We start from the raw sequence: 21400 nt of genomic DNA, 5'->3' as shown, positions 1-21400 counted from the left end.
CTTCCCGCTGCCACCTAGACATAAAAACATGACATAACATGAATATCGTGACAAAAAACTGTCCTGTGAAACAATGCAGAGAGAGACACAAACTCACAGTGCATGGATCACTAATGGCTTCAATATAGACAATTCATAAAATATAGAACTTCAGACACAGAAAATAAATATAAAAGATATAAGAATAAATTAGCCAATATTATGAGAATATGTAAAAAAGAATACTATATTAAAATATTAGAGAATAATAAGAATAATATGAAAGGTTTATGGAAGGTATTAAATAGTATCATTAGAAATGGAGCAAAAAGTTCAGGTTACCCTAAGTTTTTTGTTGACAAAGATAATGTTATCAATAATACAGAAGATGTGGTTTTACCAATCCTCTGTAAATGTGGGGCCAGATCTGGCAGAAAAAATTAAAACCGTAGAAACAACTAAAGGGGAAGATACGGACCTCTGGAATGAAAACAATAGCTCTTTCTTCCTCAGAGCAGTCGAAGAAAAATAAATCATAGACACTGTACGAAAATGTAAAAGCAAATCCTCGACCGATTGGAATAATATTGATATGATTATAGTAAAATACATTATTGAAGAAATTGCAGAACCATTAACACATCTTTGTAACTTGTCTTCTCAATCTGGTAAATTCCCTAATAAAATGAAAATAGCTAAAGTTATACCATTATATAAAACTGGGGATAAACACCATTACACAAATTACAGGCCTGTTTTTTTGCTCTCCCAGTTTTCCAAGATCCTTGAAAAGCTTTTTACAAAAATACTTGACAATTTAATGGAAACACATCAGCTTTTGGACGACAGTCAATATGGATTCAGGAACATCTATGGCACTAATGGAATTAAGTGAGGAAATAGCAAACTGCATGGACAATAAAAAAAACAAGCAGTGGGAATATTTATAGACCTACAAAAAGCATTTGACACCATAGATCACAACATTTTACTGACAAAACTGGAACGGTATGGCATCAGAGGGGTGGGATTAGACTGGGTGAGAGATTATTTAAGCAACAGACAACAATTTGTTGAAATAGGTGAACATAAATCAGAATACATGAACATAATTTGTGGAGTACCTCAGGGGTCTGTGTTGGGTCCAAAGCTGTTCATCATATATTATACATCAACGATATTTGCAGAGTATCAAATATATTGAAATGTATTTTATTTGCAGATGATACTAATATTTGTTGTTCTGGTGACAATTTGAAAGAGCTAATGGAAGTGATAACAGCAGAAATTATTAAAGTAAAACATTGGTTTGATAAGAACACATTATCATTCAACATAAGCAAAACAAATATTATGCTATTTGGAAAACATAAAATAAATTCACAGGTGCAATTAATCCTAGACAACATAAACATAGAAAGATTATATGTAAATAAGTTCATTGGTGTGGTTTTGGACCACAAAATCAGCTGGAAACTTCATATCAATCATGTAAAAGCAAAACTGGCTAAGACTATCGCAATATTGGGAAAAGCAAGACACATTCTGGAATACAAATCATGATATACTATGTATAATACACTCATATATTGCCATATCTGAGTTACTGTGTGGAGATTTGGGGGAAACACTTACAAAACCAACCTACAGCCATTATGCACATTACAAATAAAGGGCTATAAGAATAATCAATAATGTTAGATATCTTGAACACACTAATGCATTATTCTTGAAGTCACACACACTGAATTTTACCGATCTGGTTACAATTAAAACTGCACAAATCATGTACAGAGCAATAAATAATCTACTTCAAATTACAAACATTGTTCATAGATAGAGGGTGGGTATAATTTGAGAGGAAATCTACATTTTAAACAACTCTAGGTCAGAACAACTCTGAGAAGTATGTGCATAACAATCTGTGGGGTGATTTTATGGAATGGTTTGGAGCAGGAGTTAAAACAAAGCACAAGCATAATTCAGTTTAAAAGTATGTACAGAAACACTTTTTGGGAAAACTATGAGAATGAAGAGAGGTGATTGAAGATGAGAAATTATTGTAAATGTATGTATGTAAATATGTAAGTAGGAATAACGTGCATAAATGATTTAGGATAATCATTGATCAGCAGTAAGTAAGGGGTGGGAATTATAAGCATTTGCTTCCTCCTGCTCCCTTTCGGACACATATGATTTATTATTATTATGAATATTTTTGTTGAATATATAAATATTATTATGAATATTGATAAATACTGTATTCTAACAATACGGTATTCTGTTTTTCACATTTGCTATTTTTTATTAGTTTTTTTAATCTGTTCGAAATAAAGATTGAAATGAAAAAAATGAAAATGAACACAGTTTGAAAATCCTGAGATTATGATTTTTTTCCTGTAAAGCAACACCTGCACTCCTTTATGTTCATGACCTTTGATGATACAATGAACATTCCTAACATACCACTTCCTGCAGGCATTGTACTCTACATATGCCTGACAATGGGTGTTACAGAGTTTGATATATTTCCGATATAAAAAAGTAAATCATAAAAAAGACAAGGACTCACTGTTGTGATGTTTGTATCTTGGAGTTTAACCCATGGGCAATCACACAAGGTCAAATAGGTCAGACTGTCCTATAAAGACAATGCGATATGGTTGGAAATGCTTATTCATACATTTTTGTAGTTACAAGGTTTCTCAAGTATCCCAAACAAAAACACAAACGCATAATTTTATGAATGATTTGAGTGGAATGATTTAGGCTGGAAACATTTCTGCTTAATTGGAGTGATGAATTACGTGAATTTGCAACCGGTGAACTATGTTGTTCCCTTTAATTATGTTTTTTAATGAGTACAATCACACTTCATCAAAGTCTTCTGATAAGCGTAACTAACATGAAAATACAAAGCCCAGTACCAGGAGCAGCTTTCATTATCTGTTTGACAAACTGCGCCATTCCGCTCACTGATAACACATTGGGTTGAATTCATTTTAAAAATAATCTCAAGGGGCGTGCACACACATTGGGTTATCGTCTGTCCCTCTGGGTCTGAGCAGCTAAACTCCGCCCCGGCAGCTCTTCCAGCTGATAGCCTGTGTTGGTGTTAGAATATTTGGGATTGTTGTGATTTGAGGCCGCGGCCATCTTGGATCAACTCTGCTCCACACTGAGCAGCAAGAGAGGAAGGAGGACGTGAACGGCTGAGCTAACGTTAGCTGCTCGAAGAGATTAACCACAATTTGTGTCGCTGTGCGGTGCGACTATGCTTCATGTGCGATATTTTTCTTTTATATATGCATCTTTGAGTGCATACACATGGCTATAAACTGTTGTAAACGGTCAACGTTATAACTCCGGAGAGGGCGGCGGCGGCGGCGCATATCCTCGGTATATGTTTTAAATTTCTGGATAGAGGAGTAACTATGAATGGAGGATAAATGTTGCCAAAGGCTGACAGCAGCAGTTTCGTCCTCTTCTCTCTTCTCTTTGTCCTCACATTAACGGACCCACCACGGACAGGTAAATACATCCTAGTTGTTTTCCTTTGCATGCACTCCTGTGGGCTCGAAACCGAGATTACAGCTGTAAGCAGAAAGCAGCGGAAAGGCCTGCTGGATAAACCGGGGGCTCTGGTGATTTTTAACCCGCTGCTGTGGTACTGCTGGACGGCGTGCAAGACCGCCATGCTGTCGCCACTGTAGCAATAATGAAAATAAGTCATATCGTTAATCTTGAAATAACAAACACTTTAATATTATTACAGTCCACACAGCCACATTATAATACAAAACTAACATTTTTTCACATTCTTCTTTCATAAGCTATTTTTCACACTTATATTATAAATAGGGCTGCATTGTGAAATTGTGTTATAGAGCTTTAACTTCAGCTATATTATAAAAGCTGTGTATTTAACAGGCATTTCAACCTAGGTGTGTTTGCCCTCCACTGTATTCCCTGGATGATGTCCGCTTTTGATGCGAAGGTGTAATTTAAAATGCATGTCAGATATTCATGTTCCTGCATCACAAAAGCTGGCTCTCATGACTCATCCTTTAGCTCCACAGTTATACATTTTGGAGTCATAACTGCACAGCAATGTATTTGTCATGACACTTTCCTAAAGATGCTTTTATGCAGCACATACTGCAGATAGATACATATATGACTTATTAAAACATACACAACCTTTAATAACAAAAACATAATCTGGATGTCTTTAAAAAAAATGAAATTGCCATTCAGTATTGGTACACCAAAGTCCTCTTAGGTACTAACTTCTTTCACAAGATGCCACAGGCAACTGATTTAATGTCATTTTGCTTTGATTGCAAACACTTGAAAAGGCTTTCACAGATTCTTTCAAGCATAAAGAACAAAAGCATCTTGTGGTTTCCTTGGGGCCGATCTTGTGATCCTTATACAATCATGTGGATTGTAAAGTTCAAGTCGTGTATAAACACTTTATTGTTTGGTTTTCTAAAAAGGAGTGTCCAGACAGCGCAGTACATATAACACTGCATTCTTCTTATGGTTTATTTGTGTTCTTGGTAAATATATTAGGAGGCTCTTAATGGTATATTTGCACTCACGTATATAGTGTTATCAGCTGTAATTATTCACCTTTTAGGTCGTTATTTACTCTAATGCTCAACAGAAAACACGACGCCTGTTTTGTGCTTAAAGCCTTTCCCTGGGTTTGAAACCACTAGTTGTTTTGGGGATAGTGTGGCCTTCATGCCAAGCCTCCTACACAGTGGGGACAATCGGTTTTTAATCGTATTTTGCACAGTCTGTGTCACAGAGGATGTGTTTTTGTGGAGCATGCTGGTGCACATTAAGTGCACGCTTCCCAAAGCTTGATTCCCACACATAACTTGAACATTCATTTGAGGGATAATCCAGTTTTCTGGAACATAATTCAATAAAACGTAAACGCGTAGGTGTACCATGAAAGTGTTTTGGTTACACAGGTATGCTTGAGCCATATTTCAGCTTCTTTCAGAATGCATCATACAATCACATGGCTGTTTAAATGGGATCATTGCCTTCAGTTCTAGGTAGTGGTGAGTAGTGAGCTAGGCAACATTCAAATGTAGTTTTGGATTAACCCAGTCAAACATTTGGGTGAGGTGCTTTTTAATTATAAACCCCATTATCACCCTTAGTACCCACTCTAGATTACACTCTGTTGGTTGCTCCTGCATGTATGATTGACATTACTGTGCTCAGTATTGCAAAATGATGTGACGGATGTAAAAACTGAAATACTTAAGATGATCATATACACAGTGCGGTGGCTCGGTGGTTAGCGCATGTGCATGTCGTGTGGTGGCCACAAACTACAGATAGGAACATGCTTCAGGATCATAACTATGTTGTCCACCTGATTATTGTGACCATTTGTACCGTGGGCAAACTTCTGCGATGCAATGGCAATGTTTAGTAATGGAAGCTTTACGGTTTGTGTTTTGCGTACCAGCATTCACAGATTGGAACTCCAGGCAGTAGACTATACTTCAATGCAGTTGAGTGCAGATCATTAGCGTTCTACTGTTTATTGTCTTAATGAAAAGCCATTCGTTCATTCTTACAACATAACAACTATAATCCTTCTTTAGATTATTGGCTTACAATGGGGGAAAAAAAGTGATCCACCAATAAGTACGGTGTTTTTGAAAACCGAAAATATTCAATTGGTAAACAAATTTATATTATTATTCGGTTGTAATGTTTTATCAGGTTTATTGATGTGTTAAGAAGTAACAATAACACAGAGACATCGGCCACTGAAACATTTTGCAACATGTCGCTCGTGCTGATTGTTGCTATATGTGCAGGAAATGAAAATGTTGGGATGACTGTGTCACAGGGAAGAAATATTTTAGCAACATGTTGGAAAACCAAGAGTCTTGTACAGATACCCCACCAGCTGCCTTCAGATAAATCCTTGATATCTTATGATCTGGGTCCCTTAACAATAATGCGTGTTATGCCTGGAACACTACTCTTCATATATTAACATTTACTCCTCCATTTACTCTGTATTAAAGTAATCCTGTTTATCATTATTAGTGTCAGCGTTGTCATATTAGTACTGAGAAGTGAAAGTTACAAGCCTTTCAGGGCAACAGGCCTACATTTCCAGGTCTGTACAGAATCATTTGGAGCTTCATTCATAACGTTGACATTTCAATTCTAGCCTGCATGTCTATTCAGTTAAACCCTCTGTTTCTGCATGTTAAGATTAGGCTATTATAGTTAGTTTTATAGGGGTTGCTTTATAGCATTGTTTCCTAATCATGTGATCCAAACAAATAACTCCAGAGAGTTCTAAGTAGTGAAGTCTAAATGTAGTTAACAAAACGGATGTTATCATTTCCAAAGTAAAAAAACCCCAAAATAAGCTGATTCAATCCATTTACCTTTATTAAATAACAATTATACTGAGGTCAAAATACATGCAGGTGTAGCGTTAGTGAGTTATGAATGCATGAACATGTGTATGCTGCTCATACATTGTTGAAATAATTGTGTATATTACGATTGTTGTTATGTAGGTTACCCATCTAATAGTGGCGCACCACCGAATATCCTGGGTTTGAAGAAATAGTGGTTTTATCCACACAGTGTTAGGAAAATGTATTAGTTTTGAATGTGGCTCGGCATAAAGAAAGAAAGACATGTCCGTACCCTCTCGCTGCTTCTAACAGTGAGCCTCAGTGTTGATGTGAATCACCAGCGGCTGGAGATGATGCAGTGTGTGCACAGAGCCAACTCACTGTGCCGTTATACTCCGGTGAGACCGAGTTCGTGGTCTTTATTGTATTTCCTGTGGGTTATGTAAGAGATGCAGGGGCTCACTTGTCTCAGGGTAGCCAGTGTTCACTCATTTGAAGACTCAACATTACAAGATCCAAAGCCTGGGAGAGAAACCGCCTTAATATCATTTTATTTTTATCCTGCTAGCCCATGGCCTTAACTGCTCTATTTGTCATGCATCAGTCACTAATGCAGTGATTACCAGGCAGATGCATACAGCGGTTAGATACAGTATGCGTGCATGTATGTTGAGCACATACATTACCTTACGTCAGCATGTTGTATTGCCATTGTCTTCCTCTCTTTTACCTCAAAACAACACATTACCATCCTTATCCAATGTGTGCAGTACAACCTTTTTCTGATTAAATCCCCACAAATCAGAAAGGGAAAGAGGAGCTTTTAGGCAGCTGTTAATGGATGCAGATACTCCATGCACATCTCCAGAAAGTTCAAATAACAACAAGGAAAGTGCTCTTTAACTTGAAGCTGTAACGGATAGACTTTTCTTTTTTTTTTACAACTCTTTCAAGTCATAATCCAGCAAACGACAAGAAGTAAGAACAGTAATAATCAATACAAAACGGTACAGATGTTACAATTAGTGAATAAAGACAATGGGGATCATTACAAAGGACCTCCTTGAAGACTTTTTTTTTTTTTTAAACTGGAGATGCTCAATAGCCTATGGAATCTGATCAAATTCTACTCCTTGTGAATTTTCCTGCAGAAGCTAGCTCTATAGCACAGAGAGAAAGCATGAATGAACACTGATCTGTGCTGGCAGCAAGTCTATCTTCAAACCACAGAAAATACAAACCAAGCACTTATTTCCCAGTCTTGAGAACATGCAGATACAGCTTAAAAAGAGTCAGCTACATTTCGATAAACAGTCTTCCGCTCCCAAGCCTCCCAGTGAGCTGATAAAGCAACAAGTCCTACAATATGTATTATTGAACAAATAGGTTCATTAAAAAATAAAACCTTGGCTTTCAGAGGACTGTTACATCACCCTGTATTCACATACTGGCAATGCTTCCATCTCCATCTGGTGAAGGTGTTCAAATCATGTTCTCATAAATAGTGTGCATACATGATTAGAGATGTATTTTCACATCATTTAATATCCTGCAATGCACTTTAACGGTACGCCCACACGGCTCCGTCGCGTGCTTCAACGGAGACGCTTGCCATTCACTTTGAATGGGGTGACGTCAAGCTTTGCCGAATTGCATTGTGGTTCCGTCGCGTCGCTTTGCCTCCGTTGCTCGCTTCGAAAGTTGAGAAAAATTCAACTTTTCAAGCGTCGACGGAAGCGCTAGCCAATCAAATCATATGCCAGTACAAGCGCTAGCCAATCAAACCGTGTGCTTGTGTGTCCGGGGCGGGAGATGAATGTGATTGGTTGTTGGTCGTGCACCAGACACGCCCACACAATGCAGTTCGGCAAAGCTTGACGTCACCCCATTCAAAGTGAATGGGAAGCGTCTCCGTTGAAGCATGCAACGGAACCGTGTGGACGTACCGTAAATGGGATTGACCATCGTCTTTGAAAGCTTGTGTAGTATATTATTCTGAATGCATTAATTATTAACATCACATTTGGGATAAATCCACTCTAATGTTATCCATCAATTTGACACGTATTCTGACTCGAAGGGATTGAGAATGATGATGCATTCAGTCCCAGGAGCCTGAGACTCATTTGTAATGCGTCTCAGTGCACTTAGCATTAACCCATATGAGCTGGCTGTGTTAGACAGCTAGGCAGAGCAAGGTCTGCATTCATGTCAGCCTTAAAGGATAGGATTACTTTAGTTTAAACTGACCTTTTTTACAAGTCATTCATAGCCAATATGTCTATGTCATGCAAGTGAGATTAATTCTCTTTCTAAGTCATGTTTCTTAACCTTGTCCCAGTGACTTCCTTTGAGCAAATGAAGTGACCAGGAGGTTGTGCAATGTTTATTCTGACCTTTGTTACAGTAGACATGTTGCATCTGGTGTCATGGGAGATTCCTGTTTTTGAAAATATGATATATTTTTTAAAGTCTGAACTATCATCCTGCTGGGTTGTATTGCATTTGAATGTTTAGTTTCTGAAAAGAAGCTATAAGTAGGGCTGCACTCAGATTGGGAAATAATGAGAATGATTTGAATTACATCTGGTTGTAAATCAATCCTTTCCCCTTCCAATTTTGCATTGCATTTCCAAGCCAAATGCCACATTCATTTTTCTTCCTTTACAGACTTTTATTATCTTTATCTGTTGCTCTGTGGGACCATCACTGTGTGGTCTGTGTGTGGTCTATCACCTGGGCTGGTGGGTACACAGATGAAACAATAGTCACTTGAAATAGCTCTGAGCTTTTTTTTCTAAGTAAAAATAGAGATGCCAATATTTGTTGTCTGGTCAGTGGGTGGTCCAGCTTTATTGAAGGTAAACAGAAACCACCTGTAACCCAGAGCAGATGGCATCATGGACCCTCTACTGGGGAATCACTGAGCACTGTCACATGCCAGAGAATTGTTGACAGTATAAATATGAAATATCCTTATAGACAACATAATAAGCAGCACACACAGGATGATACTGTGTCCCCTAACAAAACAACGCATTGATATACAGGAGAGTCACTCTTACTGTTTTATTTGTTGCAGGTCCGCGGCTAGCTCTGGCAAGATTATTGTCAGGTAAGCACGCAGTTTATCTCTTAGTGTAGTGGCTGTCTGTTTTGGTTTTAATATATCAGCAGTTTGAACTAATACTGACACATCTTTAATAGTTTCCTAATAAATAGATAATGTTTTATAAGAAGCCAATATCATTTACCTTCATAAGAACAGTATTAGAGTGAGTTGAACTTTCTCACTGTGATCAGTAAACTTGTGTGGCCCTTCTAGAGTTTGTTTATAGACTCTCGTTGTTCTTTCACGAGGAAGGCAGGGCCACTCTTAATTGCACATGATGGCGTGGAGACCCACTTAGCACAGACTGTGCTGCTGAAGGGTATTGACAAACAAAGAGACTTTAAGAGTGTCTCTGCTGCCACTGTTATTCCAAGAAATGCCTACAAAAGTGTTATTATTTTTCTTTTCAATACAAGACAACACATTTCTATGTTTCTCTAGACTTATATAAACATATCAGTTGCCAGTGGCATTGGATTTTCTTTTCTGAGTACTACCAATTATCTTTTATGTCTCAGTATTGAGTCGGTGAATGGGCTAACATGCTGACAATTGAGTATTTATACTGTCCATAGTGCAGTGATATTGCTGGTTTAATTTGACAGTGATTTTCTCAGTTTGCACCGAGTCGCTAACAGCAATAACATTGAAAATCTGTTTATATTTCCTGAAATTCTCACCTCATCTAAGATCTCTTAGTTATCAGCATGACCTCATTCATTCCTCTTCTAACATGAAATGGTTGTCTCTTGTTTGGAAGAGTCACAGTCACGTGCAGTTTTTGACCACTGGATCTCTCTCTTGTGTTTTAGAGCAGCGTTGCAGCCCTGGGCAGTTCGCCTGCCGCAGTGGGAAGATGCAATGTATCCCAATGTCCTGGCAGTGTGACGGCTGGACAGCATGTGAGGACAAGAGCGACGAGATGGACTGTCCCCGTGAGTATAGCTCACTTATGCCCTTTTACACCCGCTCTGTTATACAACACCCATAACATGATTGATTTCTGGAAAGAATAGCAACACCCGGGACCTTTTCACACTCGAGCGATTGGATCACAGCCGGACGGCTCTAAACACAGATTTGAAAGCATCCACAAGGTTTAAGTGACGCACTGGGATCTAATGGAGCGACATCTAGAGATTGTTTATTGGTGCATGTGAACCACGTGTGAAAAGAAGTGGCCTGTGGTGTGAGCGCAAAATGCATCACTGTCCCGAAGGCTGTTCAAGGTTCAAATCAAAGGTTTTATTGTTATATTCACAACAGCTACAGCATAGTTGTTGGTAATGAAAATCCCCAGGCTCCTCGGCCATTTGACTTACAGTGTACTTAAAGGTCCCCTATTATACTGTTGTTCATCAATATATTATAGGTCTCAGATATATACAAAACATGTCTCTGAAGTGTTTGGCTCGAAATACCAAACAGATCGTGCATTGTAGTGTCCCATAATCCCCTCTGTTTCAGCCCTGTTTCAAAAGTGCTGATTCTCTGTCTGTTACTTTAGATGAAAATAAGGGGCCACTCCCCACGCCCCTCTGAGAGAGAATTGGTTAAAAAGAACACAATGGTGCTCTAGGAGGAGATTCAGACCCCGTTTACACAAGGACGAAACGGGTTGTATCCGCATAGTTTCTGTTGCGTATCCCCTTTCGTTTACACGAGGCCGTAACAAAACGATAGAAACGGACCCCGCAAACAATAACGGGTCCCAAGATGGATAGATCTTCAAACGGAACGCTCTGGGGGGGGTCAAACGGATCCGTCTGTACGCCTCTATACGATCATTTTCTGATAACGATGAGATAGCCCCGCCTCCCTCTCCCCAGTCTCCTGCTCAGAGGTCAGCTGTTAGGCTGTCAGAAGAGGGGGAGGAATAGAGAGGCTCCGTTTATTATTATTATACAGAGTCGTTATCAATTTGTTTTAAAGCTCAACAAATAACAAAGAAGACCTCTGACCGGCGCTTTTCTAATTTTGTACAGAAGATTTCAACTTTAACGGACATGTTGACTGGCGAAAAAAAAATGTTAACGGAAACTCTGCCGCACGGTTCCCTCGTCCCTTGGAAGAGGCAGAGAGGTGGGTGTTTTTCATCTGCTGGTGGACTACCGGAGAGATATACAGCAGGAGCACACGCCGTCCACCGCGGAGAATAAACAGAAGGGCAACCATGGCAACCATGCTCTGGGGTCTTCTTCGCTGCTTGTGGTGTATTTTGTGGCGGCAGCAGCGTCACTTACAGGCCTGGCATATGTACTACAGCGTTTCCAATGGTCTCGTGTGAACGGACACGTTAATGAATCGAATGCGTGTGAACCTGTGAACGGAAGACTTTTTTGAAAACGCATACGGTGCGCAAACGTTCCCGTGTAAATGGGGTCTCAGGTGATAAGGGAGGGGGGGGGTTACCTGATTGGTGATTGGCTAATGGTCATACAAGCCAAACAATCGTTATGACATCATAAAGTGGCCAAAATCTGATCAGCTCATTTTCAGACAGGTTTTTATATAAATGGATCGGGACAAAAAAGTGAGCGAATCTTTGTTCCTGAAACTTTCAGAATCTCTTTTCACAGAGGGGGGACACATGTTTATGTATAAAAGACATGAACAAGTGGATTTTGCATAATAGGTGACCTTTAAGATATAAAATAAACAAAGAAAAAGATAGGGAAATAAAATGGTGCAAGTAAAATGCTGGAGGAAGAAGAAAACTATATACATTTTAAATAGAATTTGAAATACTGTAGAGTAAAATAAAATACTCTAATAAGCAGCAATTGTAAAGTTTCCACAAAAAAAAAGAAGATCAATCCATCTTATCTTTAACTAAAGCGCTCAGAAGTGGTTTTAGCCTGCAGGTACTAAAAGGTCCTCCATATCCAACACAGGGATTATCAATTGGGGACTATCAGCTCATTGACGGTGTCAGATGGCAGGGGGGGGGGGGCAGAGTTAAACTTTGAGTGGCTGCACATGTGTCTCTGTTGTTGTTTACCGCTGCTTGATCTCCTCAATACCACATGGAGGTTGCAGTGCTAAGCCTTTGACCAAAATCCTATTGTTTTCCGCTCTTAAATCCGGAGAGACCTTATCCCCAGATCTCTGACCGCATAATAGGAATTATTGAAAGGATTGAGTTCAGCGTGTGATGGCGCGAGCTCTTGAGTCAACGCTGCAGCCTGCCAACATCACTGCTAATGGCTAACAGTGGATCCTATTCATTCTTCAGGGAAAACACATTTGTAGAACAGGCCGTTAAAGCAGCAATTGTTTTCTCTGTTTATTTAACCACAAAAGGTACTAAACACAAAAGCAGTTTATTCTGCATGTTCAAAAGCAGAACATGCAGATTATTAGCATTATTGAAACGCTGATGATTGTAAAAGCTGAACATGATGTACTATCCACTTCAGATGTGCTCTGTGTTCTTTCATAGAGGACGGCAAGAAAAGGCCAAACAATGCTCACACATGCCTCGGCGAGGGCTCATTGTCTACTGAATCAACAGCATGCATGGAAATCAATGTTCTTCTTTGGGATTAGCTCTTTGTTGAATAACATGGAGAGGTGGAACAAGCCCTCGCACTAACTCCAGCGGGACAAATACTAGCAGAAACTGTTCAACCTTATAACTTTACTGCAAGTTAAAGAGGGAAAGGTGTTGTATAAGTATCTGGTTGGCAAGAAGCACATTGCACACAATAGAAAGGTAAGCAAGGCTGCACACCAAAGAACAGTTGCATTCATATTATTGTTAAATCATTTAGAAACTAAAACAGAATTATGTCAAATAAGTGTAACCTAAAAAAATGCTTTAAATGATTGCTAGTTAGTTTGTTAAAAAACAAATTGTTGTTGATTTTTGTAAGACTTTACTTCACACATTTGATGGCATAAAACATCAAACTAGTAACAATAATTAGATATTCGTCAATTCATCAATTAAACCCCAGTCTTGAATTCCCTGTATGCAGACAATGCTGCGATTGTAGATTTTAATCACTGTAAACTCCAGAAGATACATATAACACTGCTTTAATGTTGATGTTTTTTTTTAACAAAGTAAGACTTTGGTTCGGCTTTTATCTTCCTCAAATATGTCAACTTCCTTCTTATTTTCTGAGTTGAAGATGGATAATAAGATACAAACTTCTTGTTTCTTCATCCCTGTCTTAAGTAATGAACCTCGACACGGGAAGAAATGTTCATCTGAGTCACATAAATAAATAATAAGTGAGAGAAAGAGAAGTGTTCCCAGGGCGATATCAACATTAGTCGGTGGAGATTATTAAATATGTAAGCTTAGTGCTGAGTTATTATTATTTTTAAGAAAAGGGCCTTTGCACGCAGAACATGGATTTATCACGCAGAGCTGGAGCAGAAGCTTTATTTATTAATGAGGATATCAGACAAATAAAACGCCTGGTTTATTACATCAGGCTTTTAACAGATTGCACAACATTAGCCAATATGTGCAATGAAAACAAACAATTCTTTTAAACAGATATACAGGTAGTTGAAAAACATGTCCACCCTGTTTGACCATGAGTCATTTTTTGTAACATCTGCTGCACACATTCAGCTCCTTGAACCTCAAGGCCTTTTCACTATTGTATCCACACAGTTGGAGGTACAGGACATTTGTAAAGCTCCGTTCTTGGTCCCCTCCTCTTCTCCCTGTACACAAACTCGCTCGGATCAGTCATTAGCCCGCATGGTTTTTCATACCACTGCTACGCTGACGACACCCAATTAATTCTGTCCTTTCCCCGCTCAGAGACCCAGGTCGTCGCACGCATCTCTGCTTGTCTAGCTGACATCTCTCAGTGGATGTCTGCTCACCACCTCAAGCGCAACCTTGACAAGACTAAGCTGCTCTTCCTCCCGGGAAAAGATTGTCCCACTCTTGACCTAACAATCAACATCGACACCTCTATTGTTTCCCCGACTCAGACTGCAAGGAATCTGGGTGTGACCCTAGATAACAACCTGTCCTTCACTGCAAACATCGCTGCTACAACCCGCTGCTGCAGATACACGCTTTACAACATCAGGACGATACGTCCCCAGCTGACCCAGAAAGTGACGCAGGTTCTGGTCCAGGCTCTCGTCATCTCACGCCTAGACTACTGCAACTCCCTCCTGGCTGGTCTACCTGCATGTGCCATCCGACCTCTGCAGCTCATCCAGAATGCAGCGGCTCGTCTGGTCTTCAACCTTCCTAAATTCTCCCACACCACTCCGCTCCTCCGCTCCCTTCACTGGCTTCCGGTAACTGCTAGAATCCACTTCAAGACAATGGTACTTGCTTACCGTGCTGCGAATGGATCTGGCCCTTCCTACATCCAGGACATGGTTAAACCGTACACCCCAGCGCGTGCACTACGCTCTGCATCAGCCAAACGACTCGCTGCACCCTCGCTGCGAGGGGGACCCAAGTTCCCATCAGCAAAAACACGTGGGTTTGCTATCCTGGCTCCAAGATGGTGGAATGAGCTCCCCATTGAAGTCAGGACAGCAGATAGCTTGCACATCTTCCGGCGCAGACTGAAAACTCTTTCGACTCCACTTCGAGCGATAGAACTATTAACAAAGCACTTTTATACTAATAAAGGGCTGGCTTATCTAAAGCCAGGTGAGTAGCACTTGAAATGTTTGGCTCTATGAAACCTGATGTACTTATATGATTCTGTTTTCTTCAAGTTTGTATTTTGTTGGTCGAACGCACTTATTGTAAGTCGCTTTGGATAAAAGCGTCAGCTAAATGTAATGTAATGTAAAGCGATTACACATAGTTGACCATGATCATTTGTTTTGCAGCTATAAAGGGCGAGAGGTTTCGCTTTGGCAAAGGAGATGACCAGGAAGACGTCATCGGTGTGGCTCAGCCTGTGCGCTTCAACAGTAAGCATTTCTCTTCACGCCCCCCCCATGAATTGTATTTAATAATAAAGTTGTTGAACCTGCATTATATGTAAACACCGCTTTTCTCGACCACAATGCTAACGTTTCTCGTCCCTCCACAGAGAAGTGCCCCAGTGGGTGGCACCACTACGAGAAGACGGCCAGCTGTTACAAAGTGTACCCGAGGAACGAGAACTACTGGCAGGCGGTGGACACCTGTCAGAAAGTCAACGGCTCGCTGGCCACCTTCGTCACCGACGAGGAGCTGCAGTTCATCCTGAAGATCGAGGTGGACTTTGACGACAAAGTCTGTGAGCGCAGAGACCAGTGCAAGTGAGTGTTTCACTTTTTACTAAGCCTTCAAATGAAAGGTGTTCTAAGAGCTTCTCTTGACTGTTTAATCAGAATTGTGTACGTTTCTACAGTCGATTACCTGTGAATCACTTTAATGTAGTTACGTTTCTGAACAAAGACAAACACTTACAGCTTGGTCCAAACCCTGCACGCTCCTCTTTTTGATCCTTTCACCCGGACTGTATTATTTACTCAGGAAATAGTTGAAAATACAGAAAGTTGAGCTTTACAAACTCAACTTTACAAACTCACGTCTCAAAAACCACATCAAAACTTCTTCAAATATCTTCTTTTTTAACTTATTAAACGTTTTTTTGTTCCCTTGTTGACCTGTTTAGTTTTAATGTAATACAGTATGGTTATATACAGTCGTATGTGTCAGTGTGTTCCAGCAGAGGTGGAGCTTTGGTTGCAGGCCATCTAGTGGCCAATAGTGGCAGTTTTAAGTGTTCAATTCTAGCTCATGCCCAAACCCTGAAATATACCATTTGACACAGTTAAGAAAAACATTGTGGTCAATAACTTTTTCTTTTCCTTGTTGAAGGTTTTGGGTGGGCTACCAGTATGTGATCACCAATCGGAACAACTCCCTGGAGGGACGCTGGGAGGTTGCATACAAAGGTACAAAGCTTAACCTGCTCTACAAAGCAACTTCTGTAACTTAAACGTTATCTTTTTATTTTAAAATGATTCTTTTCTCCTCAACAGGGTCAATGCAGGTGTTTTTGCCACCTGACGATCTGACCTATTTTGGGGAGGCGTCTCCCACCCAGGAAAACGTCTTCTGTGCTCAGCTGCAGCGCGTTCAGATCAAAAGCATGAACGAGCGAGGCCTGCACAGCTGGCACGCTGAGAACTGCTACAAGAAGTTCCCCTTCCTCTGCAAGAGAAGTACGGGCTCATTTGTCTTGTTTACAGTCGTAGTATGTATATGTTGGACGTTGTTTTGACGTTATATGTTCCCATCAGGGCAAACGTGCGTGGATATAAAAGACAACGTGGTGAACGAGGGATACTACTTCACCCCTAAAGGGGACGACCCGTGTCTGAGCTGCACGTGTCATGACGGAGAGCCGGAGATGTGTGTGGCGGCGCTGTGTGAGCGTCCGCAGGGCTGCCAGCACTTCCGCAAGGACCCCAAAGAGTGCTGCAAGTTCACCTGCCTGGACCCAGGTACTGACTGAGAACAGGGTGTCTGTGTCAGCTGCTGCATGGACAGCTTGAGACATAATGCATGGAGGTTTACACAAGGAGCTCGTCACAGATATACAGCTTTGGAGGGTTTTTAGCACTGTTATCAAGGGATATTGTGTATATAGACTATTCTGCACTATTTCTATTATATTCCATTTAATTTGATGCACTTGCACTATTATCTGTTTTATTGTGTTGCACTGCTGGAGGAGCCTGTGACCTAAGAGTGTCATTGTCATAACTACACTGTAGCTATGTACAAATGAAGCCTTGAACCTTGATATTCAACATACTATTTAACATTTTATGATAACATGTGACTTCAATTTAGCCTGTTTTTAAGTAGAGATTGGCATCTATTGTCCACTACAAATATGTTGAATGAACTCAGTTTACACATGAGAAACACCGCCAGAGACCTTTGTGCATTTCTCATCCTCAGGAGCACTTGTGAGCTCTCTTTGTGTGATTCTCTGATTTTGTCGTTCTTTTCTCTTTTCCCCCAGATGGAAACAGTCTGTTTGACTCGATGGCGAGCGGCATGAGACTGATCGTCAGCTGCATCTCGTCCTTCCTCATCCTCTCTCTGCTGCTCTTCATGGTGCACAGACTCCGCCAGCGGAGACGCGAACGCATCGAAACTCTGATTGGAGGAAACTGTGAGCATTGTTAGATGGTCACATCACCCTAATAAATATTTTTTTGGGTCATTTTATTTAAAGGCAATTTCATAATTATTAGTCTATAAGATGCTGCATAGTTTAATATTATTTCAAATGCTGCAATACACAAAGCATTAGTTAAGAATCGATATTTCCCCAAAAAGTGAAATAAGGTGTAAACCTCTTAAGGCATGTCGGATATAATCGGGTCCAACACTCTTTGTAAACACTCATTTATTATTTGAGCAGCGATGATGACCCTCTCCATTTATCTTACTTTTTACATTTGTGCTATAAATGAAGGTTTCTTTAAAAGGCTGATTTGTGGATGCTTGGAAGTGCAGTGATTAAACATCCTATTCCTGTCTGCTTCTTTCTGCTCAGTGCACCACTTCAACCTTGGGAGGCGGGTCCCGGGCTTCGACTACGGCCCGGATGCTTTCGGCACCGGCCTCACCCCCCTGCATCTGTCCGATGATGGAGAGGGCGGCGCTTTCCATTTCCAAGAGCCTCCTCCTCCGTACGCAGCTTACAAATACCCCGACATCCAGCACCCAGACGACCCCCCCCCTCCGTACGAAGCCTCCATCAACCCAGACAGCCTCCTCTACGTCGACCTTGGTAGGCGCAGATCCTTTTATTCATGCCTCTCATACACAGAGTTGGGCTCTTGTCTTCATTTCCTTTCTCTTGGTGCAGGACGCAGCGGGCTTTCCATGGTACCGAGCCAGATGAACACCATGGGAAACGGGCTCCAGGCGGACATCCCCAACGCTCCTGTCCCTGTGCCAGAATCAGCGCCGTCCTGTCAGGAGAGGGAGGACTCCATAGATAGCAGCACCCTCCTGGTGGGGCCCGACACCCCCACAGACGGCCAGGGGCCCGCAGACTGCGTCTCCTCCCTCAGCACCGTGGTATAGGACCCTGGACGGACATTTCCTGCTGGTCGAGGAAAGTCATGAGGGTGTTCCTCACCGGGAGAGGAAGTTTTTTTAAAAGCTGACTGCAGGGAGGAGAGTTAAAGTTTGTACAGACGTCTTGGATCAGCTCCTTTTCTTTGAGGTGCGAGGATGCCCTCTTTTTGAAGACTCTTCTGCAGTTTGCCTTCAAAGTGTATTTTTTTTTTTTTTTTAAACACTGAGGCAGCAGAGAGGCCTGTTTCTGTACAGAGACAAACACACTTCATAGAGGCCGAGAAGGCTCCACTTTTACTTTAAGCGACGACTGAGCTAAGCTTTTGAAACATCTCAGAGAAGCCGTGATGTAAATACCCCGTCAGGTCTGTGTAGCTCAGATTTGTTATACTTGTGTGTGTCACAGTCCAGCACAAGCTTAAGAGTGACAGAGAAGCCAGCTAATGTTCCTTCTGCGTTTCAGTTTGCATCTTACAGACGTATGTGTTGATCTGTCGCTCTCCAGACTACAATAATGTTCCCATCAGCCCCGTCTGCCGCGGCAGATCTCGATTTCTACTCGCTCCATAGGAAACCTACTCTCTCCTCACGTTCTTATCAGTCTGATACATGAAGCTGTCTTCCAGGTTTATAGCACACATTTGCAGCAACAGTTTTGTAATCCAGAGGTTGAAACGTTCCAGAAAGTACAGTTAGTTTCCAGCTATATGAGGTTTTTATTAGGAAGCGCTCACACGAGGCGTAATGTATCAAGGAATGTCGTGGTACTGATAATTATGAGTTGTTTATTTTGTTGATAAATGATGACGGGAGGCTGTAAAATGGATTGTTTTATTGTGGGTTAGACGCAGTCTGAGCTCCCCACTGATCAGTCAGCAGCGACGAAGCTTTTCAAGTATCCGTGTGAAGATTAGGGATGATTTCCCAGCGTTAAATTTAAGAATCAATTTATTTAAGATAACTGTCGCAATCATGAAGTGGTTTAATCATGCAGAGGTCCCATTGTGTTTCCTTTATCATCAACTCTTGGCAGCATAGTTGTGTATTTGCTAACTGAACCATGTTTAGTGATTCAAAGCTCAATGTTTTGCACGCTCATCCCTCAATTTAATCAGGGTTTTTGTTTTCGCAAAGAAATGTGTTGGTTGTCACATTTGGATGCTGCCCCTCCATTCCTGATGTGTTTGTACGTGTGGTTCTTCAACATCTCGCTCATTGAGGATGTGTCCAGCTCCTGACGAAGATCACTGCTCTGAGTCCTTTCTGTTTGCTGTAGATGGGTCTGTTACCGTCCTTGTTTCTCAGTGGGATCGCAGTAAAAAAAAAAAGTTGTAATAAAAGAAAATCTCGTATATTTGGAACTTTTATGACGACAATCGTTTGATTCAAGGATGAATTTTACAAAGCCTAAAGTTAGATCAGACCCACAACCAGCAGCATTCAAACCGCTTTAGATCTGCCTCATGAAGAACACCAGCTGTAATGTGTGTGTGAATGACTGTCTGTGTGTGTGTGTGTGAATGTATGTATAAAACATTATTTTTGTTCTAAAGCTTTTACCCCATTTTTCTTTTTTTCTTATTTTACATTGACAATCCACAGTGGATTATCCAGGAAACAAAATTGTAAGAAAAAAAAGCATGTGTGTGTAGAAGATGGTGTTTTGTTTTCATCAGGTTTGTTTTGTTTTATTTTACAACCTGCTTTTTGAAGCTTGGTGCATGTTTTTAATCTTTTGGCATGCTGAGGGAATTTTTTTTGAATGGAAACATTTTAACGCTCTGTCCTGTACTGTAGGTTCAAATAATTCTGGCATATAGTTTAAAATCTATGTGCATCATAAACCCGCCCGTGACCCAAACAGCTGCATTTACAATGTAGTTTCAGGTGTGAGAAATTATCTTAATGAATTTAAAATGTTTTTCTGTATAATACAACAAATGCTACATTTCATTGTCTTTTCTTTCAAAGCCTTTAAATCTTAAACATGCTTATGTTGCAGGGTGGGGCTTGTGTTTTTATGAGGTAGATGTACATCTAATCAAATGCCAAATAAATTGCACCATGAAGGACGATTCATGCGTCAGTGGGTATGAACACAGCGTCGTCTGAACTCTTGTGTTGAGCCTCATCGATCACGACATTTAGTTTTGGAGATTCCTGCAGGAAAGTCCGCTGCTGCAGGGACAAAATGTCACAGAAGATTAAGGTGGGATGCGGGGAATTCCCCCCTTAAAGGATGGAGGTTGGTGGGATACAATCCAATCCAGGGCAATCAAAGAGTCAAATAATTTAAAGAAAGCGGATATACAGTGACTCACGAGGCAGCAGGCGGAGCGGAGATAGCGATACCCCGCTGCAGAGCATTGTGGGTGAAGAAAAGAGGCTTTGTTCACACGGGACAAGTAGTGACAGAATCACATAATCTATTCCTGCAGGAAGAGGCGCTGCTCAGTCAGGATGATGATTGAAATGTTACATCCATTTAAAGACCTATCACACTCCAACTGGAGGAGAATACCTGGCAACTAAAGCTTCATGTTGATGTGCGTCATGATTCATTATATTTCGAAAGGTACAATAATTTCAGGTTTTATTTTCAAGATACTTATGTGATAACGTTTGAATAATATCCCTCTTTAATCAACTTTACTAACAGATTAAGTATTTATATTAGAAATAAATAGGATTTTCTTGACCTGCATCTTAATCTGGTAAACAATACTGGAATCAAATGGGAAACTTAAAAAGATACAGTGATACGTTTTTTCTATTTAAAAAGAATATATATATTTTAAACTTTTTTGAGATAGAGATATTTACAGTTGGTACATTTCTACCGCCTCCTTTTATGAAGACATA

At 40.5% G+C, this 21400-nt stretch overlaps 1 protein-coding gene across 3 annotated transcripts; it reads left to right on the top strand.

Moving 5' to 3' along the window:
- The first annotated feature begins 3096 nt into the window (after nt 1-3096).
- dgcr2 (DiGeorge syndrome critical region gene 2) lies at nt 3097-20639 on the top strand. Of its 3 annotated transcripts, none has more exons than XM_034234190.1 (11): nt 3097-3510; nt 9475-9507; nt 10317-10439; nt 15331-15414; nt 15537-15747; nt 16313-16389; nt 16477-16659; nt 16738-16941; nt 17469-17621; nt 18009-18245; nt 18324-20639. In XM_034234190.1, the coding sequence occupies exons 1-11, from the start codon at nt 3429-3431 to the stop codon at nt 18542-18544; spliced, it is 1608 nt and encodes a 535-aa protein (XP_034090081.1). In that variant the 5' UTR covers nt 3097-3428; the 3' UTR covers nt 18545-20639. The 3 variants fall into 3 exon arrangements, with proteins under 3 accessions (XP_034090081.1, XP_034090082.1, XP_034090083.1); XM_034234191.1 differs by having other exon boundaries at nt 3098-3510; nt 17472-17621; XM_034234192.1 differs by lacking the exon at nt 9475-9507 and having other exon boundaries at nt 3098-3510.
- Nucleotides 20640-21400: the final 761 nt, after the last annotated feature.

The sequence above is a fragment of the Gymnodraco acuticeps genome, unplaced genomic scaffold (genome assembly GCF_902827175.1).
Source record: "Gymnodraco acuticeps unplaced genomic scaffold, fGymAcu1.1, whole genome shotgun sequence".
NCBI lineage: Eukaryota > Metazoa > Chordata > Actinopteri > Perciformes > Bathydraconidae > Gymnodraco > Gymnodraco acuticeps.
The sequence above is the reverse complement of the archived record's forward strand: the minus strand, read 5'-3'. Positions and strand labels throughout refer to the sequence as shown.

What these genes read in the sequence shown, in the direction of transcription:
- dgcr2 (XM_034234190.1), top strand. Translation starts at nt 3,429, where the DNA reads ATGTTGCCAAAGGCTGACAGCAGCAGTTTCGTCCTCTTCTCTCTTCTC. An exon ending in CGACGAGATGGACTGTCCCC is followed by an intron (nt 10,440 to 15,330) that starts GTGAGTATAGCT and finishes TTTGTTTTGCAG; the next exon opens with CTATAAAGGGCGAGAGGTTT. An exon ending in CTGGGAGGTTGCATACAAAG is followed by an intron (nt 16,390 to 16,476) that starts GTACAAAGCTTA and finishes TCTCCTCAACAG; the next exon opens with GGTCAATGCAGGTGTTTTTG.